The sequence below is a fragment of the Solanum lycopersicum genome, chromosome 11 (assembly GCF_036512215.1).
Source record: "Solanum lycopersicum chromosome 11, SLM_r2.1".
In the NCBI taxonomy this organism is placed as follows: Eukaryota; Viridiplantae; Streptophyta; class Magnoliopsida; order Solanales; family Solanaceae; genus Solanum; species Solanum lycopersicum.
In genome coordinates this window covers 2,448,669-2,472,478 of record NC_090810.1, presented here as the reverse complement: position 1 = coordinate 2,472,478, position 23,810 = coordinate 2,448,669, and the positions used below count along the sequence as shown (strand labels likewise).

The following is a 23,810-nucleotide window of genomic DNA, read 5'->3' as shown; positions in this document are numbered from 1 at the left end:
CTCATACAAGGTAGCATTTGGTAAATAAACTACTAAGTAATTCAATGCAACTAGGTAGGTGAACAAAGTTATTCGGCATTCGCGCTCATACAACGTAGCAACTACTCAATGAAAACATTAGTGGATAGACCGATAAGAGTTATACGATCCACCTGATAGTACGAGGTATTAGCTACTCCATGAAATAATCGAGGTGCACACAAGATAGCTGAACAACACTATAACGAAAGAAAAAACAAGGATGCATTCTAATCAGTACCAATGTAACCATCATATTAACCACAGGCCAGAAATGTGGCTTTACTAATTCTCAAATTTCTTGCTTCATAGTATTGCAAAGATACTCCAAAAGTTCATCAAGAACAAACTACTGCACCAAACCTTTCATTATCTTATATGCTAAAAGAAAGCCTTTGTTATGTAAATATACAAAGCTAGAAAAAACAATCTCAGCTAATTCTATACATTTAACAAAATAACAAGATATAGAATTTATAGCGTGGACTCCGATTCATCAAATGTGATCCCAAGTTCTGCTGGCAAAATAGGAAAATGGTCATGGCTTACTGACCTGAAAGAATGTTCAGAAGCTTTAAGTGTGTTACATTTCTGCAGTATTCGTCACCCTTTTGACGAATAAGGAATCTCATGGAATCTGAGTAGCTTGAATCAGCAACAGTTGAAAAAACTTGGCAGAGAAGACTCGTGCTTTGCTTCTGAAGAGAGGCATTTTGCCGTGGAACAGTTCCTCAACTCCAAAACATTCAAGCCCAAAATCACTGACTAAAGATCAAAATGTTTGTCAGTCATCCAAGTAATCATCATTAAACATCATTCTAGCACTAGCACATTCCTCTATCGCTTTAGCATTCACTTCCCTGCCATACCTCCATATGTAGTTCAAACCAACGAGCAGCTCTGTGATTGCTGATTCTGTCTTTTCTTGATTTGCATAATAAAGGGTTTGTACTAGCAGCACATTTGTTCTGGAAACAAAGTTCTGATGCTCGAAACTCCGCTCGGACTGCCATCTTATCATATTATGAGCAAGAGGAGCAAGCCATTCTAGTATCCCCAGCATTGCTTCATTCCATTCTCCAGCAAGAACTGTGTCATAAACGGATGACGTCAAGCTCTTAGCAAATGGTTTTAATTTCGCCCTGAGGGCTGCTCTTAAACTAGCCGGTAGCATGTTGTACAGGTCTTCTCTTGCATCATGTCCGATCAAGTGAGGAGATGCCACTAGTTTCTCAGTCACGATAATGACATTTGCATAATGCAGTGCTAAGGCAGCAGCCCCGAGAGTTTCTGGAGGAGCATTTAACAGCCTTTTTTTCGCATTATAACTTGTTAGATAAGAGCAAGTTGAATAGCCATCAGCAAGTCCATCTACACCAGCTCCTTTCGTTGCATTTAGAAAACCTGAATGAAATCCGTGTGGATCTAGATGGCAATTACTTACAGGAGAACCATTCCCAACCATCATGCAGCCTTTAAGCGGTCCAGAGGTCGGTCGAGCATGTTTTAAATTTGAGCCTTTTCCATTTAGGTTACCTGAACGATCACGGGATTTCCACCACTTCATGCCGGATTTATTAAATAGAGGGAGAGGACCAGATTTTGTTGTTGACCTCCCCAGAGGACCCGAATAGAAACCAGCAGAAGAATGCCTTCCAGGAATCGGGCTTGCTGTTGATGTTGAACTTTTCAAGGGACCGGAATAAGAACTGTGAATGTTCCTAGTGCTCGAAATTGGTCCAGATTTCGCAAGGATGCTTTCTACTGGTTCCGAAGAAAATCTAGAGAGACTACTTTCAGATGGGTGAACAGATGACTGAGCATAAGCAACTGAGTAGCTCCGATGGATTTGATCAGAATCTAGATCTCTGGATGCTTTAGCCCTCTCATCCACAACGGGATCAACTCCAAACACATGCCCTATCCTACTAAATATAGAAAACAAGGATCTCGCCAAAAGACGGACAATATAATCGTAAGTTCTATTCCAAATAGAGACATCCTTAAGGTGCTTCACCTCCTGCTTCTTCCACGCAAGCTTCTTCTCGTATTCAACCAAGGTAATACTATCTGCATCATCATTTCCCTTCAATCTCCTCAATGTCTGTTCAAGATCAGAAAGATTCTCCATTTCTTGATACAAATTCGCATTTATCACAATAAACCGTTCCATCTTCTTGATTTTTTTGTCCATCTTCTTCCATGAGAGTTGCCACCCGTATGGATCAGCACCAACTTTTAGCAAATCATTGAAGGCTTGCTCGAAACTCTTCAAGAACGGATCATTACATTTCTTTGCAAGCCTAGAAACAGCAGTTGCTACATGTCCCAAGTTCTCAACCAACTCAGTACATATCAATCTTGCAGTATATGAATCATCATCCGAAATAAGCTTCTTTATACCGACCGAGTTCATTATCTCATCCCTCAATCTAGCCACTTGTTTATCACTTAGAGACTGCCATACATGAACCAGCTTAGACATCAAACTTGCAACTTCAAATGCTAGAACACCAACTAGCACCTTTTGATGACCACCACCCTCATGCTTTTTCGAATTTTTCCAGAAATTACGAAACCAAGATTCAGCAACCATCTCTAGTATCAAAGGGTATATTCAAGAACGATCTCAAACTCAAATCCACCAGCAAATTACTTCTGGCTAAAAACAATACAAACAAATAATACCTTATAAGAACAACATATAAAAAAAACTTTAACTAGTAAATTTCTAAAACTTTTAAAGAGAAAACATGTGAAATCCATTTCTTTGCTGACTACCATCACTATTTGTCCTTTTATAAATTTTACAGCTTAGAGCAATAAAAAGCAAATCTTTTATACTTTCTACTCCAAGATTTCATTATCCCATCTTAAAAGTCTTTACCTTTTAATTTGGTTTTCAGAGGAAAAAGCAAATCTTTCCCCCCTTTTCATCTTCTTTTCCATAAATTCTGTGACTTTACTATCACTGTCTGTTAAACCAAAATTTCATCCAAACAGCACCTAAATCAACCTCTTCTTCTTTCCTCAAAATTTCATAACATTTACAAACAAAATACAACAAGAACTAAAAGGATTTAATATAAACAAGCAGAAGTATATAACTCAAAATTCTTCCCAAAAAAGCAGAAATTACCTTAAAAAGACTTCATTTTTATACAGAAATCTCAACCAAGAACGGAAAAAAAAAGTAGATAAACCCCCATAAAAACTACTTCACATAAACAACAAAGTCATAAACTCAAACCCCTTCAAATATCAAAACTAAAACTACAAAAAGACTCCATTTTTAACCCAAAAAAAACACCAATAAAGCTGAAAACTCACCTATTATCTGAGAAGAACTTATTTGGACTACTCAACAATCACAAGGGGTTCCTTCTTTTGTGGTTTTGGGAGGTGGGGTGGGGTGGTTTAGGGGGGGGGGGGTAGAAGAAAAGGAAGGGAAGAGGAAGGTGAAGTGGAGACTATGAAGTCCACATGCAAGAAAGTGGAAATTTTTGTAAGAAAAATAAAAAAAAAGTTGAAAAAACGAGTGAAATTTATTGGTACATTTATTATTTTCTTGCATTTGCAGCCTCCAACTTATTCCAATTTATTGTTCTCCTTTCCACCAGCCCCTATTTAATTTGTTAGATTTTATTATGGTACTAATAATTCTTCCTTTCCTTTTCCTCTTCTTTATGTTTAGTTGATTTTACTCGGTGTTTTTGATATTTATATTAGAGTTTGTAATGTTTATATTGAGAAATAAAATATATTCAAACTCCATACGAATGTGGTTTTATATAATAGTATTCGAGAATATTGGTTGATAATCAAATCGTCACAATACTTAAAGAAGTCGTTTGTCTGCTGACTAGAGTTATATACGTAATTCTTAGTAAAACAATGATTAGTTATGAAGATGTATCACCTTCGTTTCAGTTTGTTTGTTTGTTTGAAAATGAATGTGTCTTTCCCTTTTCAACAATTTTATAAAATTTGATTTTTCATGTGACATTTTTAAGATTATAAGACTAAAAGATATTCTAGTATAGGAAAAAGAGGGATGAATATACCTCTGAATTATCGTAAATGATATGCAGATGCTCTCCGTCATACTTTTAGGGCATTTATGCCCTTACCATCCAAAAACCCAAGGGCATATATGCTCTAGTTTTTGGACGATAAGAGCACCAATGTCTCAAAAGTATGATGAAGGGTATCTGTATATCACTTACGATCTTAAATTTCGAGCTAATAAAAATAAAATATAGAGACTATTAATTTAGTACATGTATTAGTTATACAAAATTTAGTTATTCATATGTATTAGTTATTTCACTTTTTATTTTATATAACTCCTAATAAATATCAAATGTGATATTACTTATAAAATATTTAATATTAACATAACTTACTTTCAAATCAACTACCAAACTATTACCTTTATTTGATTTCAAATCTTTAATTAATGCTATTTTTTTTCTTTTAGAAAAGTGGTATGTAAAATCATCATCTTTATTATATTTCCTTTTTTATACCACCTTTAGTCAAAAGAGTCAAACAAAAGAAAATTTATTTGTCAAGTGAAAGAGCTGGTCCAATATCATCAAGTTTGTACTTATTCTTTTCTGACCATATTTATATAATTAATAAGTAATAAAAAGAGTTCTCATTTACACAAAAAAAGGCAAAAAATCATATTAAAGGAGAAGATATATTTGTTTGATGGAAGACATTTAAAATTTTGATTACAAATTTGACACAACAAGAAATTATACTTAAATAAATTTCTTTCTTTTTTTAGTCATTGAATGATTTTCAATAAATTACATCTACAGCTAATAATTACCAACCTTGAGTAATAAAATATTTTATTAATTTAAATACAATGCAAACTTTTTTGAAGATTTTATTATAATTGTTTTATTAAAAAAATCTCATATTTTTGGGATAAATTGATCCAATAATTATAATTTCGAAATAATTTGATCAGTAAAGCAAATGATAAATTCACATATAAGTTATTTCGAAATTATAATTCTTAGACTAATATATAAGTATTACCTAAAAAGTGGAAGGAAACAAAACAAATAGGATGGAATAAGACATATTGAGTTGAAATTAAATTTATATTTTATTTTATCAAAATTACAACCTTCTACTAAATAAAATTATTTAAATCTTAAACTTAACCTTTATATATTTCATAACTCAATTTAAAATTAAAATTTATACTTATCTGATTAAACTTATAAATTCATTTTATATACTTTTAGTCAAATAAAACATAAGATTAACCTCAAACTTGATTCTAAGAGAAAGTTTTCCAAAGAAAAACTGAAGACATTCGATGGTTTCAATTTTCTCAAATTTTTCTATCGGCTCTTCTCTTCAACGAATCTAATTTTTTCGAATCATTATATAAAAAATAAAAATGAATTAGTTTCATAAGTAGACATAATTCAAGGAACCAAACAATCCCGCAATAATTTCATCTATCCCAATCCATGTAAAGAAATTTTAAAATTTGAGATGCAAGAAGTAGAAAATAGTTTGAAATTTGGGACTAAAAAGGAAATATAGATAAGTAGAGGGGGCAAAAGAAAATATATAGAGATTAGTCTCAATCATTATAGATGACCACGCGGAGAAAATAGCTAATTACTGTTTTGACCTTCGGGTCAAATTTTTGGGACCCATTTACGACAGTAACATGACCCACCCACTTAACTTGGTTTGACCCGACTCCTCCTTTTTAACCTATTTTTTCTTACTTTTCATATTCTTTAATTATTATTTTTAAAAAAAAGACTTAAATGTTGAAAGGAATCTTCTTTAACTTATAGGGACTAACAACAATATAGTACTATACTATAAATTTTTGAGCTCGAGAAAATGAACATTATATATATATATATTATATACTCCAAAAAGATAGATTATTATTTTTTATTTTCCGCCTATATGTTTGGTACCTCAATTATAGCTCGATTAATTATGAATTGAAATAGGAAAGTCTTATATTGGTGATAGACATTTTCTAACAAAGGCAATTATAAATTTTGGGAATTTAAGTTTGATATTTTTAATTAAGAATGAAGAAATATTTATCACTTTATCACACCTCTGATAGACTAAAAGATGATTTCGTTAAGTGTTGCTTTTGAATAACAAAATTTTAAAATAATATTTGTGTCTTGAGAATGCAAACAAGTTTTACTACTTTGATTCTAAGATTAAAAAGTAATGATGTTTAGCAGCTTTTAAGAAAAAAAATTAAGGGTCCGTTTGGTCTTGGATAGTGTCACTTTTTATTTTGAAAAAACGTTTAAACATAAAGAGAAATACTATTTTGTATTATATAGTACTATATAATATAATATCAATTTAATATAATTAAATGAAATTGGAATCTTGAAACATTTTGTATAAATTAATTAGAGTGTACTAAAAAAACAAAAACTAGAGTAGGCTTTGAAGTATTCAACAATTTCATTATCCACTCTAGTTTATTGTTTCTTGAGATATACTTTGATGTTTTATAATAACAAGAGTTGAAGGAGCTATTATGATTATACACTTAAATAAACCAATTTTTGATTATTTTTTTGGAGTTCTTTTTAATTACTCGATAGTTATTAGCCTAATTTAAATTTGCATTCTTCGTTAAAGTGGAAATATCCTCTGTTAATAATTTTTCTATTTACAAGATTCAAACTTAATATTTCTTGAGATGTATGATGTTCAAGTTTGTCAAAATAACATTATTTGGGAATCAATTAATATTTTATTTACTTATATAGTTTTCTTACATAAAAGTTGAACGAAAAAGGAAATGAACATTATTTTTAGTCTTTCTTCATGTGTGAATCCAAATGACTTAAAAAGTGAGGATTTTTAGTACTTATATTTTCTTATATTCCATGATTGTAAAGAAAATAATTGTTTTCATAAGCTAGAATTTATGGACTTTTTATAGCTTAGTGTTTGTGGCAATTCTCTAAGTAATAGTGATAGGAAATCATGAATGATTGAATTAAATCATAATGGGGTCAAAAATTGCATGTGTGATTAAGAAGAAATGCAATTTTGTGAAAAAAGGCAAAATATTTGGAAAGAGACATAATTAGGCCTTATGCATCTTTGAATATACAATATTTTCTATTAAGAAAGTGATAGAAAGTAATAAGAAAGTGATTGAACTTATGTAATTACTACTTTGATAGGTCAAAAATGAAATCCAACCTAACTAGGTCTGAACAACTTTGTATATAGTAAACATAAAAAAAATTATATTTGTATGTTATAACTATAATTTGTATAACTGTGCTTCATAGCAAATTTTATGTTTGCTATGGCTATTTAGTTGCACATGTATACAAAAGAAACAATCATATGATCTATTTCGGTATACATATACAAAAAAATCAATTGTATAATTTCTGTTTGTATAAAGCGAGAAAGAGAGAAAGACAAAAAAATTGGGCAAGGAAATATCATATTTGTATATATGCATTTGTATTTTTGTGTATACAATTTTCTCTCGTTTTATACAAACACAAACACAATGTACACATTTGTGTTTGTATAAAGTGAGAGAGTCAAGTGGCAGTGCCGAGCGAGATTTGAGAGAGGGGAACGAAAATATATGTATTATACAATTTCTTTCGCTTTATACAAACAAAAATACATTTTATACATTTGTGTTTATATAAAAGCGAAAGAGGCAAGCGAAACTGTCCATCGAGAAAGACAGCAGCGAGAGAAATTCACCAAGGATAGAAATGTAATAACAATATTTTTTTGCGAAATACACTTAAATCAAAATATAATTATAATTTAATTTAAATTAAATTAATAATTAGCAATTATATATAATTATCCCTATTTTGATCGTAGGCCTAATACCTAACTTTAGGTAGTTCAATATGAAAGCCCAATATGTATCCCAACTTTCCACAAAAAAAAATTATATATTTATAATATATAATATGTAATATAATTTTATATATATTCAACTAACGAATGTAACATTTTAATCATTAATCAAATATGTATGACCATTTTACATAAACAACACATATTACCTTCATAATTACCATTTATAGTACTATCATATAATATATAATACATTTTACCATTTATAACATTCTGGCTTCCTCTCTCCAATCTTTTTTTTTCCAATTCTAGCGCTTTAATTTATTAACCGAACAAAAAATAATGTTATTTTGAAATTTCTTTTACAAATCTATTATAAGCTTATTAACTAAAATATTTCTCTTTTCCATTTATAGTAATATAATATATTATATCATATTTCTCTTCAGTAAAACTCTATTATAAAAAATTTCTCTTCAGTAAAACTCTATTATAAAAAAGCTAAATTTGTTGAATAAAGATATCTAAATCCTAAATTAAGTAGACAACTCTATTATAAAAGATTTAAATCGTCATAATATACATATGAAAATTTTAACCTATTGAATAGAGTCCAAATTTTAGTTTTCATCAACAATTTCTCTCTCGTTCAGAAGGGAACCCCTAGTGATTGCTGAGTTCTTCTCATATAATTGGTGAGTTTTTAGCTTTTTCGATGTTTTTTTGGGTTAAAAATGGAGTCTTTTTAAATTAATTTATGCTTTTTTGGGAAGAGTTTTGAGTTATATAATTTTGCTTGTATGTATTAAATCCTTTTAGTTCTTGTTGTATTTTGCTTATGAAATTTTGAGAAAAGAAAAAGAGGTTGATTTGGATGAAATTTTGGTTTAACAGATAGTCACAGAATTTATGGAAAAGAAGATGAAAAAGGGGGAAAAGATTTGTTTTTTCCTCTGAAAACCAAATTAAAAGGTAGATTTTAAGAGGGGATAATGAAATCTTGGAGTATAAAGTATAAAAGATTTGCTTTTTACTGCTATAAGCTGTGATACCAATTCTTATTTTGTGATTATTATTTTTTTTGACTTATTAGGTGATCATGATACTTGATTTTTTCACATGGTTGGGTTCACTAGTTGAAACAATATGTAAAGGTAGTAATGTTGTTGATGATGATGATAATCGTTTCGAACGTTTGCCTGATTGTCTGGTGATTGATATTCTTAGTAGACTTCCATCACATTCTTTTCTTAGATGTCGATGGGTTTGTAGGCATTGGAGAGCCTTATTAGTCTCATCACAACACTCTTTTACCAATATACATCATCTATCTAGACATACTACACCTATGTTTATCATACATGAAGATTTAGCCAAATATGATGCCAAAAGTGATTTCGCAAAGCATGGACAAGATGTTTTTGTTTACAATGAAAACAAGAAGATTAAGAAAAAAAAGAAGGTTGTGTTTGAGAAACTTCATCTCAAACCTGAGCTTAAGATTAATAAGGACAAACCTTATCTTTTATATTCTTGTGAAGGAGTACTTATGTTTGTTTCCTCCAAGTGGAAATCTACTTATTATATTGTCAACCCTATAACACAAGAAGAATTGACAGTACGATATACACCTGGTGAAGTTTTCGTATGTGCTCTGTATTTTTGTCCCTACACAAGACAATTCAGAGTTCTTATTGCACAACTACAAGATACTTGTTGTACATATTTCGTACATATTGTAAAGATATGGAAGTGTGAGAAAATTCATTCGTCAATCTCCTTCAACTTTTTGCCAAATAGTTTCAATCCTGTTGTTGTTAATGGAGCATTGCATTGGATCACGTTACACGATTTAAAAAGGAAAGGCGTTGCTCCTTGTGAAAACGGAATTATGGTTTTCAGAATGGATAAAGAAGAGTTGTTTACTATGCCTCATCCTCCTGTAAGTAAGGTTTGTAAGTCAAATCAAGATCATTTAGCTATGAAACTTATGGTGAAGGATGATCATTTGTGTTTATGTAACATGATTCTCCCATGGTATATTGTGGATATGTGGTGGTTGGAGGACTATGAGACGCGGTCATGGATCAAAAGGTATAAGATTAATCTCTTAAATGAGAGGATTTTCCCTTTTAGTAAGCGTCTCAGTGAAAGGGAAATTAGACACAGGCATGCTTGGAATGTAAAGTTTTTGTACCTCCAAGAAGGTGGACTTTTGATTTACTTGATTCACTTTTATGGTGAGGAGATATATCTTTATAATTTAGATCGTAGAACAGTAAAGAAACTTGAATTGCCGCGAGAAAAATTGTTGGCCTCTCGTGAATGGGCTCTTTATCACAAGAGTTTTATGGCAATAGTCTAATAGGTAGTGTTTCTCCTACAATTGTAAGGTTTTCAGTTTTGAATCTAATAAACAATTTGAATATTTTGATGAGATGGTTACATAATGCGTCAATTGGTATATCGTTGTTATTGCCACACACTTTAACAGACAAGAGTCTACAAATGGCAATGCTGCAATCCGTGATGAAATTTAGGGTAAAAACAATCAGCATAGAGCCCAAAAGTACCATAGCTGTCGTTCACATGGTAAGTCTAAAGCACAACCAATTATCTTTAAGAAATCAGAGAAAGTATACAACTATATATGTACTGCTCCACTTGAATTGTCTCATAATATCTTGAAAAAGCACTTACTCTTTATTGTATAGATATCTTCTACACTGACTTAAACTACTCTTCAACAATTTATTCTGTTCGACAATGGAGACAAAAAAAATGTCATTAACACCTACAGTTTTATTTTCTTCAATTTTAGTTTTTAAGATTGTGTCAAGCAGAATATGCAAATTTACATATTTCTTAGACTGACTGGCCTCAGAGAAATCAAAATATTTTCCATTGCAACCTGACCTTCAATCGAACGCCTACAAATTCCATGTATAAAACAGCCAAGCAATGCATAAAGGGAATCAGAAAATTGATGAAAGCACAAGTGCTAATCCAAACCTAATGATGGGTTGAAGCTCTTACATTCTATTTCCATAAGTAAATTTTACTTTACGCCTACAATTTACAACAAAAGTGACATTAGATATGTTCCAAATATTCAATAATATTCGTCATGAAAGATTTGAGAGAATATTTGTGTGTCATTAAGTTTTTGCATAAAGATGGTGATGTAAATGTGGCTTTTATGGTGAATTCCAAATTTACGATGGACGACTCTTTAATTATTGAATCAAATTAGCTCATTTACAGAAACTACGGGATATTACAAAACTGCAAGTATAGATGGGTGATTTGTAGTTCAAACCTAAGAGAACTGTACTCGTAAATTTGTTTGGACTACTGAGACTCCAGGAGGATATATATTTGATACAACTAGTAGTTGTTTTGAGTCAAACATGCTAAAAAAACGGACCCTAATATGGTGTCAATCATTAGAGTGAACATAAACTAGCTGAAAGATAGTAAGAAGCAGAAACCTTGCAACCGAAAGTCCAATATTGAGTCATTAAATTAAGCTCTAGAACAGTAGAATGAAGCAGCAAGTAGAGATAAGAAATAAACCTGTTACATTGGAATAGCACCGGACACATCTAGTTTCATACGTCAAGGAAGATTCCCTCTGTTGGAAACGAGACATGTTTTGCAAGCCATAAACATTCACATGTCATCCAACAATTGCTACTGCTAAACAGTTCCAACAAGGGAGCTGGTTGTGTATAAGTTCCAACACGAGTATGTTCCTGATAACTTGCACCTCTAGGATCCCAGCATTTCAAGGTTTCATCCCAGCTACTAGTTATCACTTGCCTTATTCCATTCAAGAAAATCACATAATTGTACTGGAGCTAACTTTCAAAACATACCGACTCTAAGCTGAAATAATAGAATGCCATTGTTGAGATTTCTAATCAACATATCATAGGGCTCACATAATCATCAACGACTAAAATACATAGGTTGGACCAATTTTGAAGAGGAAAATCAATGACTAACAATATTTTGAAGAGTTTGGTGATCCATTTACAAAAAGGAAAGACAGGTGAACATGCACCTTCTTTAACCAGCCATGCTAAAATTGAGTCGGGACTGATGTGATTGAATTTCCGATGCAGAAACTTCTATAAAGCCACCAATATGTTTCACATACAATCCTCTTTTGGAATGTTTAACCTTGGCTTTCGTTAAAGCTCAACAAGCCAAAAATAAAATCCGAGTAACTAATTGCTAAAGTAAAGTAGATAACATATCACTAATCATTTTTGGTAGCTTAACAATGGGGAACATATTGAACAGAATCAGAAATATAAGAGTTGAATAGCGAAAAGATGCAATGTTCACCAAAACTTACTTAAAAGCTGAAATGCATAAGAATATTTTTTATCTGCTTCTTTGAATCTCCTTATATTTCAAACGAATATACCACTAGCTCATATCTTAGACCAGAATCAAAAAATTTTAATGCCATAAATATTTACACTGACCAGTTGCATATGAGTATTCAACACAGCGAACAGGTGCATGATCATGTCTCCCAATATATCCTCTCTTCCGTCGTTGCAGGGGGGCAAATTTTCCAGCGAGAATGTTATTATAACTGATAGTGTTGAAACAATAACATACTATGCATCAATCAGAAATAACGATATGACATGGATGGTTATGATGACTATTTCTCAACCAAATCACTGAAACTGAATAAACATTATCGCAGTTTCCCCAAACTGAGATCAGATCCTAGAGAAAAGCAATAGAATAAGCATTCACTAATTCACCTAATCAGGATGATTCAACAATGCACTGTATCCAATTAACACAAGGTAAAATAGAAAACACCAACATCATAACTACAGACCTCACTGAAAAACGTCGTGGAAGCAACAATCGAGCACAGGACCTCCGTGCATGAACACTACTCTCAGGAACGAACCGTCTAACAAAATACAAAGCGATTAAACATCAAAAGCTAAAGCAAATGAACTCAGGGATATAGAAATTCAGAAGAGTAACTAACCTTATCCCAAAAGGTGATCGATCGGTCACTGTGGTTGAATATCCCGTACGTCGATTTCGAGATTTTGAGCTGTCCTCCGGCAGACTGCCGCACTGCGCCGTCGTTCATTTGATTTCGCAGGGAGAAAGAGAGGGAGAGAGATTTTGAAACTTGCAAGTTGCAATGCATTTTCAGTACAAAAACAAGAAATAATTCCTAATTTACCCTAGTTATTAGTAGTATTATTCATTTTTTTTAAAAAATATTGAATTAAATATAATGCATTTCAAAAATGTTATACCATAGTAAATTTGTTCTTTTTCTCCCATTTTTAAGTAATTATCAAATTACGTTTTTTCTTCAACTATTGTATATTTTATTTTACTTTGTTATTACTGGACCACATGCGTATAATACTTTCATAACACTCAATTCTTTTAAATAGCATATTCCTATGTAAACAATGATGAATGGAAAAAAATATGGAAAATTAATAAATAAATAAATAAGAAAAAAAAAGATGGTCACATAAAATTATATTTGTTATTCTTATTTATCTTTTTTGAGTTTGCAAAATTTATTTGAGGAATTTGAATGAAAAAAATAATTGGTGTTTGGATTCATGATCAGTAAAATATGATAACATTGTGCTTCTTACACAGAGAATAAAATTGAAACATAAGATGTAAAATGTACATTGAGTAACTAGTACAATAAATAATAGTAGTAAATTGTTAATATTTAGTCAAAAATCCTAATAAATTTGTCAAATTCTAATTTTAAAAAATTGAACATTAGGAGCAAAGAGAAAATTGATTCATAATAAGCGTGTGATCTTATTATACGTATACATTGAAATATATTTTATGCGTACACATTGGAGCAATATTAATAAGTTAAGTCAAACTTATAGAACCTGCTCTAAATTCATCTTCGATAATATTCTAGTTAAAATCGCGAAATATGATTTATTGATAGTGACTTAACAAAACCAATTACAACTTTTGCTGTATTTAGAGCAGCTAAAGATCCAAATAATCTTATTGTGTTATCCCCTTTTTGTGTTCCTGCTAAATCTGATAATCCACGAATTGCAATAACTGGATATCCATTTGACAAACATGTCTGCACAAAAAAAAAAAAAAACTTATATATGCATAAATATTGCAAAAAATATATTTAAATTTAGATTGATTATATATTTTAACATGTTATAATAAGTAACTGTCTTATTTTCAGTGTTACTTATCTACTTTTTATGGACGATTGCACGTAGTTAAAGACAAATAAAGCTGGTATATTATGAGTTTAACTATAGTCGGTGTTTTTCAATCAGCCATCTAATCATATTTTATACCGACGATTTATACAACTTAAACAGGAAAAGCAAGTTACCATTACTACAGCTGAGCTTTCCATGTCAAGTGATGTGACACCAAAAGTATTGAAAAGGAATTGTGTGTAAGCTGCATTGTCAATGAAAAAATTTGAAGTAGCTCCCTTCAATCCAACAACTAGTTTTGGCTTTTCTGGTAGACACAATGTTGAATTTGCACATTGATCAAGATTTATCCCCTGTTAATTTCATCCAAACACATCATAATTATTACATATTGTATCTCCTTTTACAAATTTAAGATCATACTTTGCACGGACTTGTCTCACTAGTACATATATAAATGAAAATCAATATATATATATATGACTATTTTACATAAACAATATATATTACCTTCATAATTACCATTTATAGTAATATCATATAATATATAATACATTTTACCATTTATAACATTCTGGCTTCCTCTCTTCGATGTTTTTTTTTCCAATTCTAGCGCTTTAATTTATTAAACGAACAAAAAATAATATTGTTTTGAAATTTCTTTTACAAATCTATTATAAGCTTATTAACTAAAATATTTCTCTTTTCCATTTATAGTAATATAATATATTATATCATATTTTTCTTCAGTAAAACTCTATTATAAAAAAGCTAAATTAAGTATAATCCATTTATAGTAATATAATATATTATATCATATTTCTCTTCAGTAAAACTCTATTATAAAAAAGCTAAATTAAGTATAATTTGTTGAATAAAGATATCCAAATCCTAAATTAAGTAGACAACTCTATTATAAAAGATTTAAATCGTCATAATATACCTATGAAAATTTTAACCTATTGAATAGAGTCCAAATTTTAGTTTTCATCAACAATTTCTCTCTCGTTCAGAAGGGAACCCTTGTGATTGCTGAGTTCTTCTCATATAATTGGTGAGTTTTTAGCTTTTTCGATGTTTTTTTGGGTTAAAAATTGGAGTCTTTTTAAGTTAATTTATGCTTTTTTGGGAAGAATTTTGAGTTATATACTTTTGCTTGTTTGTATTAAATCCTTTTAGTTCTTGTTGTATTTTGCTTGTAAATTTTGAGAAAAGAAAAAGAGGTTGATTTGGATGAAATTTTGGTTTAACAGATAGTCACAGAATTTATGGAAAAGAAGATGAAAAAGGGGGAAAAGATTTGTTTTTTCCTCTGAAAACCAAATTAAAAGGTAGATTTTAAGAGGGGATAATGAAATCTTGGAGTATAAAGTATAAAAGATTTGCTTTTTACTGCTATAAGCTGTGATACCAATTCTTATTTTGTGATTATTATTTTTTTTGACTTATTAGGTGATCATGATACTTGATTTTTTCACATGGTTGGGTTCACTAGTTGAAACAATATGTAAAGGTAGTAATGTTGTTGATGATGATGATAATCGTTTCGAACGTTTGCCTGATTGTCTGGTGATTGATATTCTTAGTAGACTTCCATCACATTCTTTTCTTAGATGTCGATGGGTTTGTAGGCATTGGAGAGCCTTATTAGTCTCATCACAACACTCTTTTACCAATATACATCATCTATCTAGACATACTACACCTATGTTTATCATACATGAAGATTTAGCCAAATATGATGCCAAAAGTGATTTCGCAAAGCATGGCCAAGATGTTTTTGTTTACAATGAAAACAAGAAGATTAAGAAAAAAAAGAAAGTTATGTTTCAGAAACTTCATCTCAAACCTGAGCTTAGGATTAATAAGGACAAACCTTGTCTTTTATATTCTTGTGAAGGAGTACTTGTGTTTGTTTCCTCCAAGTGGAAATCTACTTATTATATTGTCAACCCTATAACACAAGAAGAATTGACAGTACGATATACACCTGGTGAAGTTTTCGTATGTGCTCTGTATTTTTGTCCCTACACAAGACAATTCAGAGTTCTTATTGCACAACTACAAGATACTTGTTGTACATATTTCGTACATATTGTAAAGATATGGAAGTGTGAGAAAATTCATTCGTCAATCTCCTTCAACTTTTTGCCAAATAGTGGCAACCCAGCTGTTGTTAATGGAGCATTGCATTGGATCACGTTGCACGATTTAAAAAGGAAAGGCATTGCTCCTTGTGAAAACGGAATTATGGTTTTCAGAATGGATAAAGAAGAGTTGTTTACTATGCCTCATCCTCCTGTAAGTAAGGTTTGTAAGTCAAATCAAGATCATTTAGCTATGAAACTTATGGTGAAGGATGATCATTTGTGTTTATGTAACATGATTCTCCCATGGTATATTGTGGATATGTGGTGGTTGGAGGACTATGAGACGCGGTCATGGATCAAAAGGTATAAGATTAATCTCTTAAATGAGAGGATTTTCCCTTTTAGTAAGCGTCTCAGTGAAAGGGAAATTAGACACAGGCATGCTTGGAATGTAAAGTTTTTGTACCTCCAAGAAGGTGGACTTTTGATTTACTTGATTCACTATTATGGTGAGGAGATATATCTTTATAATTTAGATCGTAGAACAGTAAAGAAACTTGAATTGCCGCGAGAAAAATTGTTGGCCTCCTCTCATGAATGGGCTCTTTATCACAAGAGTTTTATGGCAATAGTCTAATAGTAGTGTTTCTCCTACAATTTTACTTTGTAACAATGTAAGGTTTTCAGTTTGAATCTAATAAATGTGTTCCTTCTCTAACAACTCAAATATTATATTTTGATGAGATTAATGCGTCATGTGTAGTGGAAAAGTATCTTTCACTGGCCCTTTTGCTGGATTATTTTATGTATATCATTGTTATTATTACACGCTTTAACATTAGGGCTGTTTAGAATCGATTCGAAATCGATAATTCAAATCGAAAAAAAGTTATTGATTTAGCGGTTTAGATTTTTTTTGTTATTGGGATATCGATTCTTAATGGGTTGGGTTTTTTTCTTAACGAATTAACCAATAACTCGATAGTAAATTAAATAATTATATTTATACCATTTTGTATGTAAAGTTCTTGACTTAGAGTTTGATTTCCTACTTTATTTTTATTTGTCTCAAACACTTGGTTATTCTACAATATAAAAATGTCTACTTTTGAACATAATGTAATTTGTGAACTCGTGTGCATGATTTATTTGGATCGTCATCTTGTTTTTAAGTTGATACCATCCCATACAATCAAGCTATGACAATCTTGTGTTAATATAATAATGGTTCATGCCTTATTTTACTTATGTGTAATTATATATTTTCAATGCATTAATTTCTGTTTAACTCAAACATATTGGAAGTAGTTGATTATTAAACATACATCATCAAATTTTCTTTTTTTCATATTGAATTGCTTTAAACATTTCGTATTTAACTCAAATATATTGGAAGTAGTTGATTATTAAACATACATCATCAAATTTGCTTTTTTTTTCATATTGAATTGCTTTAAACATTTCGTGTTTAACTCAAACATATTCGAAGTAGTTGATTATTATTAAACATACATCATATGTAGACGAAAAGAAGTTTTTTTTTATTATGAAAAACAAAACAAAAAAGTATTACTATACACCAAATTAATTTCTACTTTATTATTTATATTCATCAAATTTAAAGTACTAATAAATTATATATTTACGAGAATTATAAATGTTAAAAAGTAATGATATGACTATAAATTTTATTTGCATACGAAATAAATGATTTGTGTATAAAAAAATGTGGTATTGTTTTAACAAAATATAAACTCCTAGGTTAATTTTTGTATTTAAAAATCCCAAATCATGATAAGAAATTTCCAAATCATGATTTTTAAATAATATGAGATTATCATGAGATGGAATCAACGAGAAATCGACGATGATTCCATCTCACGATAATGATATGATATTGTATGGTCAAATGTCTACTTAATCTATATATATTAAAAATAATATTATACAAAAAAATATTATGTTTGATACCCACATTGGAGTCTAAATATTCTAGATTCGTGCCGAATAAAACTTCATTTTAGTAAAGGAAAGTACTACTCTTTTGGTAGTATATCAAAACTTACGATTGAAATTTCATATTTGAAGTCTGAAAAGGATATAGTATACGTAAACCAGATTGGAAACGAATATTAACTTCCTTTTCTATATGCAAATAAAATAATTCCAAATAAATCTTTTTTTATTTTGAAAGTGCTTGCTTAATTACAGTTATACCCACGATTTGTTGATTAAATATCAAACCTACCCATAAATCAACCGAAGAGAAAAGCGCCACTACACAAAACTGCAAAAACCGCCTCTTTCACTTGAACAACAGCAGCAGCAGCAGCAGCAGCTATGGGGAAAAGCGATGATTCCATTCAGAGAAGGAAGAATAAGAAGAGTAGAAAGAAGCAAGATGACAAGGTATCTAATCGTATCGCTGGAATCATTGCTGCTAAGAAACGTCGACTCTCCGGCAAACGCCGTATGTGTGAGGTAAATTTCACATTATATGAACTCATTTGGTCCATTTGGGTGTTGGGTTTGTTGATTTTTATTGTGAGATTTCGTTGAGTATCTGGGTATGTTGTATTGACAAATGGGTGTCGAGAAAAGATTATGGAAGTTGTGTGTTTTGAGAAGTTTTATTTTGTAAAGCTGAAGAGAGGGATTTGAGGAAGAAAGAGGAAGATTAAGGTTTTGGTGTGTTGTAATGGTGTTTTGAGGAACTGGGTATTCGTTATTTGTATGCAAAAGTAGTGTTTTGAGTAGCTTTTTTTTGTGAAGCTGTTAATGGTAAAAGGTGGAAGATTTTCGTTTTGGTATATTCAAATGGAGTTTTAAGGAATTGGGTATTCTTTATTTGTTTTCAAAATTAGTGTCTTGAGTAGTTCTTTTTTGTGAAGTTGTCAAATGTGAGGAAAGTTATTGTTTTCTTTGTTGCGTAGGAATTGAGAAATGTTTTGGAATTCATTTACTTAGTATGATCTTGTTGGTGGTGTATCTTTATGGAAGTGCATTTGTTTGATTATTGAATACTCCATGTCTTATTCATTCATGTATGCTCATACCAGTTACCATCGAAGTTTTGCACTTCTTTTTTCGTCATGTGAAACTGCCAAGAGGAAAATGCAGGACTTAGATTAAGTGGTATTGGAATGGATCTATACATTTATATATATATATGACTCCTATATTAATTTGTCGCAACCAGCCTAATGGGGCTAATTTGCGTTGTGTTAATTTTGCTGTTTTTTCTTACCTTCCATCGACAGGGAATGTGCTATAGTTTACCTACACCTGAGGATCCATTCAATGAGAGGCATGGAAAAGTTGATCCTGTAAAGAAGAAGAAGAAGAAGCAGAACCAGTCGAAAAAGGGCAAGAACCCTATTAAGAAGACCGGTTTACCACAAAATTCTGACAAATTAAAGGAAGAGTTCCACATGCATGCTCCATCTAAGTTCTTAATTCTCTGTTTGAAAAACATTCAGGATGACCTTCAGCAGGATGGAGCCTTCAGTGGTAGAGAGGAAAAGCCTTTCTTCATCCATACATGGGGAATTGAATTCTGGAAATATTTTACCAGTGGCAAAGATATTATTGGTACAAATCAAGCCCATGCTACAACTGAGCAAATTGCTTGGGTTGCAGCAACAACTGCTGATGCCATATCAAGAAAGGAGAAAGAAGGTCTATCAATTAGCAACCCCTACCTTTTATTCCTTGTTCCCTCCCAAGAGAAAGCTGTCAAGGTTGGTGCAATATTCTCCAAATTTTCTCTGCTTCCATTGTTTGTAATATGTTCAACACAACATTGTGAAAGTTGTATTGATTTCTAATGGTATGGTTGCAAAATAATACGTAGCTATTTTCTTAAGCTAGTTGGACTTCTGATAGAAAGTATTTCAGCTGAAAGTCTTGATTTTTGGATAAAAGGTCCTTAGAATATCTTGTGTTGTACAGAATTTCTTTATGCATCTCCTACTTCTTTTAGTAAATTAATTAATAATCCAGAACAGTTTATCCTTCTCCGTGCATGTATTCTTCCTGTGCTTACATTATAATTTAGATAGATGTTCACTAAGCTGTAAGTTCATGTGTGAAAATTATATGGATATCTACATGTATCCTTCTACGCCTTGTGGTATCTTAATAAGCATTTCAATTGTTCATTAGGTGCGGAAAATATGCAAGCCTCTGAAAGCTCTTGGAATACATACAGTGAGTCTGCATCCTGGTGCTTCTATAGACCACCAGATTCAGGGGTATGATTCCCCTGTAACTTCTCTATAATTGAGGCTATTAGTCCTCAAAGTTGATTTATTTGTCTTTCTTGAAAGATGATAATTATTTTTTTTCAGAACCTTGACTTATTGCTAACTTTCCCTGTTTAGCATATGATTTGTTCTGTTAATAACAAGATGTAGTTATTATTATGATAGATAAATAACTTCGTGTATGTGTCATTAGCTTTCCATGTTGTATTGGCTCTAGTTGCAATTAGAAACTACTTGTGTGCTTTCCAGCCTTCTGTTTTCTTTTGAAGAAATTCACTATCTTCCCTGTTTTTATATGATTACACTTTTTGTTGACAGCCTGAAGAACTGTGAGCCCGAATTTCTTATTTCTACTCCTGAAAGACTTCAAGAACTCCTCTCACATGGTGCCATTAAAACTTCTGATGTTTCTTTCCTGGTAATTTTGATTATTTTGCATTTTGCTTATGTATTAATTTTATCTTGGATCTTTTGTCCTTCTATCACTGTTTTCGTATTTAAATAATAGGAGGGAAAGGTTGAAACTGGTTTACTGTGCTCTCTAGTTAACACAAGAAGTCCTCTTTTTTCCATTTCCACACGATTTCTAATTTAAAAAATTTTGCTTTGTTATTTTGGCAAAAGTTAGTGCCTAGCAATTTTCTTATTGTCTTCTCTGTAAGGGGAAAAAAGAGAAACAGTTTATCCTCACAATGGGGTAAGCTTCAAGAAAGCAAAAGGAATTGCAGTAACAAATTGAAATAAGAACAGGTAAGTGCAAGAACCACAAACTGGCATATAGCTAAAGTAGAACGGATCTGGATAGAAAGCAGAATTTGGATAAGGTTTTCCCTGTAAATAGCGAGACAAACTGGCACTCAAATTACGTATTGCTCTGTGGAAAACAAGTAAAGGAAAACTAATATAAGTATACAATACATATTTTCCATTTTTAGTGGGTGGAGAAAATGGAAGGTTTTGAAAGTTTTTCTAAGCGACACCAATCAGGTTTAAGGGCCTCTTTGATTTGGCGAGTCTGCCTGATTTCATTTAAGTTACATTTTCAGTTAACCACATAACTTTTTAGGTGAAAGTAATTGATATTAAATTAGTTATTCTACAATCACTTGTTTCAATAATCAGAATCAAATTTACATGCAAACCAAACAGGCTCTTCATTGGGAACTTAATATCCCTCGTGGAATATCCAGGTTAAAGGCTAGGATTATGGTGGCAGTCTCCAAATGATAGGCATAGATGTGACTCTCACAATTCCTCTTCTCCTTTCCAGTCCCTACATGATAAAATATCGAAAAACAAAAAATTTCTGTAGGTCTCTTTCTCCTCTCTCGTTTGGTTTATTTCCAATTCTATGGTTGGCATTACTCTGATTTCCTCTTTCTGTTAAACTTTGATGTTTTCTTGTTATGATCCATTCAGAGTTTTCAACATTTTCGCTTGATTTTTTTCTTTTCTAATTGTGGACAGAGCATTTGGGTCCTGCCTTGTATACTGGTTTTTTAAAAAAGTTGTATCTTGCCTTTCATGTAATGGAGCTAGCATATCTTCTTTTGTACTCTTTGCATCTTCTTGATGCCGATAATGAAACAACTTACTTCATCAAAAAAAAAAAAAGTTGAATCTTGCCTTGTAATTGAGATTATTCATTGTTATCTCTTGTGGAGAAATTTAGGATGTTATACTTTTGGCAGTTATGCCACTATCATGTATTCTCTTATTTGATTATATGGTCCAGTCAGACTGGGGTTTCGAGGTTATATTCATGATCTCTGAGATGGATATGCAAGATGTATATATGTCATTTACGTCACTAGCATCATGTGTTCCGAACCATTCAGAGATTACTCATGGTAGTCTTTGTATTTCAGGTCATCGATGGACCTCTTTCTGAGACAGGTTATGTTGATGCGGTTGAATCCATTGCAAAATCTATTTCTGGAAAGCCACAAATACTGGCTTTCAATGATTGCTCAAATTCTTCATCCAATTTTCTTATGAAGAAGAGTGTTGGAGAATCAATCTGTAGAATACCGCTTGATGATCCAGTAAATGATCATAACATGGCTTGAGATATTTGTGCTTCTAAGTTGTCAATGGTATGTCACTATCTCTGAAACGTAAATTCTGCACTTCAGATTTTAGAGTGGAATACATTAGTCAGTTAATATATAAGCTGTCGTTTTGGTTTGTTTAATTTTGCAAACACTCTTTTTACTGTGATCTTTGGGTGCAAGAAGTTATCTACTTGTAATTTCCAACTTAATGAGAATTTGGATAGTAGCAACTTTATAGTCCTCCATGCCCATCTAACTTTACAGAACTTGTGAAAAATTGAGTTTGCTCTATGTTGTTCCCAGAGCTGCCTAATTACCTAAGCTAGCTGTCTTAATGACCGAGGGTACATCGGAGACAACCTCCAAGGTAGGGATAAGGTCTGTGTACATCCCCTCCTCAGACCCCACACGTGCGACTGTACTGGGTATGTCTTTGTTGTAGTTGTCTTAATGAATGGCTTGTAAGTTGTGATATTGGTTCAATACGAGTTATATTTGAAGTTTTGAACCTTAACAGAGGATAACTGGTAAGATAAACAAATTCAATAAGATAAGGACAAATGCAAGGAAAAAGGAAAAGAGAAAGATGGTTAAAAATATAGCAGCACCTGCACTCACCACTAGTCAAGCAGACAAGCAGTACTGATCTTTTGGCTTCACAATATAGCAGCTCCTTTGCCCCGAAAATAGTCTAGTTTGAAGGTAGAAGCAGCTAGATAGACTAGTGTAATCTATTTTACGATCGTGCTATGCAAGCAGAACATAAATATGCCAATGGATCGGCAAAAACAGTAGTTGTAGGTATCTATTAGATCTTTCTGTTATAGCTTTAAAGTACTTTTGAGTTGAGGGTAAATTTTCCTTACTTTTGACGAATGTTTTCCTTTTTATGTTCAACTTCTCGTTCATATAATCTGATATTTGCCTCCCCACTTCTTTCCACAGACAAACGCGACATGCTGTCCTTGCAGTTGATTTGCCTTATCATCGTTACAGATCCTCTGGCGTCATTCAACTTAATAGAAGAAAGTTCTGTAATTGTAAACTTCTTCCATATCACCGGTGCAGCTACGTGCTGCTACTTTTCACATTGTCTGCAAAATTCTTTGTTATACAGTAGATGTATTCGAGATATCTTAGATAAAAGGTTCTCAATGTTGTGTTAGGAGAGGAAGTTAATTGTAACCCCATATGGTCTGTTGTGTTCTGGGAATAGCCCAACTGGATAATTGCAGGAGATGCATATAACCCCTTTTTTACTATTTGAAATCTTTTGTTAGTTTCTTA

General features: G+C 31.7%; 5 protein-coding genes and 2 long non-coding RNA genes across 16 annotated transcripts; 3 read left to right on the top strand and 4 right to left on the bottom strand.

Moving 5' to 3' along the window:
• Window positions 1-252: 252 nt before the first annotated feature.
• On the bottom strand, window positions 253-3,733 carry LOC101254856 (protein PSK SIMULATOR 2). 6 transcript variants are annotated; one of them, XM_004249956.5, is made up of 2 exons: window positions 3,349-3,733; window positions 253-2,680 (listed from the first exon to the last, which is right to left on the bottom strand). In XM_004249956.5, the coding sequence occupies exon 2, from the start codon at window positions 2,612-2,614 to the stop codon at window positions 803-805; it is 1,812 nt and encodes a 603-aa protein (XP_004250004.1). In that variant the 5' UTR covers window positions 2,615-2,680; window positions 3,349-3,733; the 3' UTR covers window positions 253-802. The 6 variants fall into 6 exon arrangements, with proteins under 6 accessions (XP_004250004.1, XP_010312577.1, XP_010312576.1 ...); XM_010314275.3 differs by having other exon boundaries at window positions 253-2,676; window positions 3,349-3,713; XM_010314274.4 differs by having other exon boundaries at window positions 2,906-3,588.
• Window positions 3,734-8,162: 4,429 nt separating this feature from the next.
• On the top strand, window positions 8,163-10,324 carry LOC101251645 (F-box protein At3g07870-like). Of its 2 annotated transcripts, XM_019210844.3 has the most exons (3): window positions 8,410-8,582; window positions 8,782-8,859; window positions 8,981-10,324. In XM_019210844.3, exon 3 carries the CDS (start codon window positions 8,987-8,989, stop codon window positions 10,250-10,252), a length of 1,266 nt encoding a protein of 421 aa, XP_019066389.1. In that variant the 5' UTR covers window positions 8,410-8,582; window positions 8,782-8,859; window positions 8,981-8,986; the 3' UTR covers window positions 10,253-10,324. The 2 variants fall into 2 exon arrangements, with proteins under 2 accessions (XP_004250489.1, XP_019066389.1); XM_004250441.5 differs by lacking the exon at window positions 8,782-8,859 and having other exon boundaries at window positions 8,163-8,582.
• Window positions 10,325-10,662: 338 nt separating this feature from the next.
• Window positions 10,663-11,059, bottom strand: LOC138339726 (uncharacterized). Its single transcript, XR_011212603.1, has 2 exons — window positions 10,924-11,059; window positions 10,663-10,817 (listed from the first exon to the last, which is right to left on the bottom strand). It is a non-coding gene; the product is annotated as an uncharacterized lncRNA (long non-coding RNA).
• Window positions 11,060-11,361: 302 nt separating this feature from the next.
• LOC104644462 (uncharacterized) lies at window positions 11,362-13,088 on the bottom strand. Of its 2 annotated transcripts, none has more exons than XR_011212602.1 (4): window positions 12,914-13,088; window positions 12,755-12,832; window positions 12,384-12,636; window positions 11,362-11,775 (listed from the first exon to the last, which is right to left on the bottom strand). It is a non-coding gene; the product is annotated as an uncharacterized lncRNA (long non-coding RNA). The 2 variants fall into 2 exon arrangements; XR_003244316.2 differs by having other exon boundaries at window positions 12,384-12,496; window positions 12,914-13,085.
• Window positions 13,089-13,840: 752 nt separating this feature from the next.
• On the bottom strand, window positions 13,841-14,639 carry LOC109118833 (bark storage protein A-like). Its single transcript, XM_019210883.3, has 3 exons — window positions 14,625-14,639; window positions 14,288-14,467; window positions 13,841-14,017 (listed from the first exon to the last, which is right to left on the bottom strand). The coding sequence occupies exons 1-3, from the start codon at window positions 14,637-14,639 to the stop codon at window positions 13,841-13,843; spliced, it is 372 nt and encodes a 123-aa protein (XP_019066428.2).
• Window positions 14,640-14,986: 347 nt separating this feature from the next.
• On the top strand, window positions 14,987-16,925 carry LOC104644463 (F-box protein At3g07870-like). 2 transcript variants are annotated; one of them, XM_019210862.3, is made up of 3 exons: window positions 15,060-15,168; window positions 15,368-15,445; window positions 15,567-16,925. In XM_019210862.3, the coding sequence occupies exon 3, from the start codon at window positions 15,573-15,575 to the stop codon at window positions 16,839-16,841; it is 1,269 nt and encodes a 422-aa protein (XP_019066407.1). In that variant the 5' UTR covers window positions 15,060-15,168; window positions 15,368-15,445; window positions 15,567-15,572; the 3' UTR covers window positions 16,842-16,925. The 2 variants fall into 2 exon arrangements, with proteins under 2 accessions (XP_010312574.1, XP_019066407.1); XM_010314272.4 differs by lacking the exon at window positions 15,368-15,445 and having other exon boundaries at window positions 14,987-15,168.
• A 1,521-nt stretch (window positions 16,926-18,446) lies between these two features.
• Window positions 18,447-23,810, top strand: LOC101253955 (DEAD-box ATP-dependent RNA helicase 5). Of its 2 annotated transcripts, XR_011212601.1 has the most exons (7): window positions 18,460-18,685; window positions 19,465-19,944; window positions 20,369-20,457; window positions 20,788-20,887; window positions 21,660-21,777; window positions 22,338-22,565; window positions 23,469-23,810. XR_011212601.1 is itself a non-coding variant. In XM_004249955.5 (6 exons), the coding sequence occupies exons 1-5, from the start codon at window positions 18,545-18,547 to the stop codon at window positions 22,536-22,538; spliced, it is 1,011 nt and encodes a 336-aa protein (XP_004250003.1). In that variant the 5' UTR covers window positions 18,447-18,544; the 3' UTR covers window positions 22,539-22,565; window positions 23,469-23,810. The 2 variants fall into 2 exon arrangements, 1 of the variants encoding a protein (XP_004250003.1); XM_004249955.5 differs by lacking the exon at window positions 21,660-21,777 and having other exon boundaries at window positions 18,447-18,685.

Coding starts and splice junctions, on each gene's coding strand:
- LOC101254856 (XM_004249956.5), bottom strand. CDS start 2,614: ATGGTTGCTGAATCTTGGTTTCGTAATTTCTGGAAAAATTCGAAAAAG.
- LOC101251645 (XM_004250441.5), top strand. CDS start 8,987: ATGATACTTGATTTTTTCACATGGTTGGGTTCACTAGTTGAAACAATA.
- LOC109118833 (XM_019210883.3), bottom strand. Junction 14,018..14,287: donor AAAGCTCAGCTGTAGTAATG/GTAACTTGCTTT, acceptor TTTTTTGTGCAG/ACATGTTTGTCAAATGGATA.
- LOC104644463 (XM_010314272.4), top strand. CDS start 15,573: ATGATACTTGATTTTTTCACATGGTTGGGTTCACTAGTTGAAACAATA.
- LOC101253955 (XM_004249955.5), top strand. CDS start 18,545: ATGGGGAAAAGCGATGATTCCATTCAGAGAAGGAAGAATAAGAAGAGT. Junction 19,945..20,368: donor CCCAAGAGAAAGCTGTCAAG/GTTGGTGCAATA, acceptor ATTGTTCATTAG/GTGCGGAAAATATGCAAGCC. Junction 20,888..22,337: donor CTTCTGATGTTTCTTTCCTG/GTAATTTTGATT, acceptor TTTGTATTTCAG/GTCATCGATGGACCTCTTTC.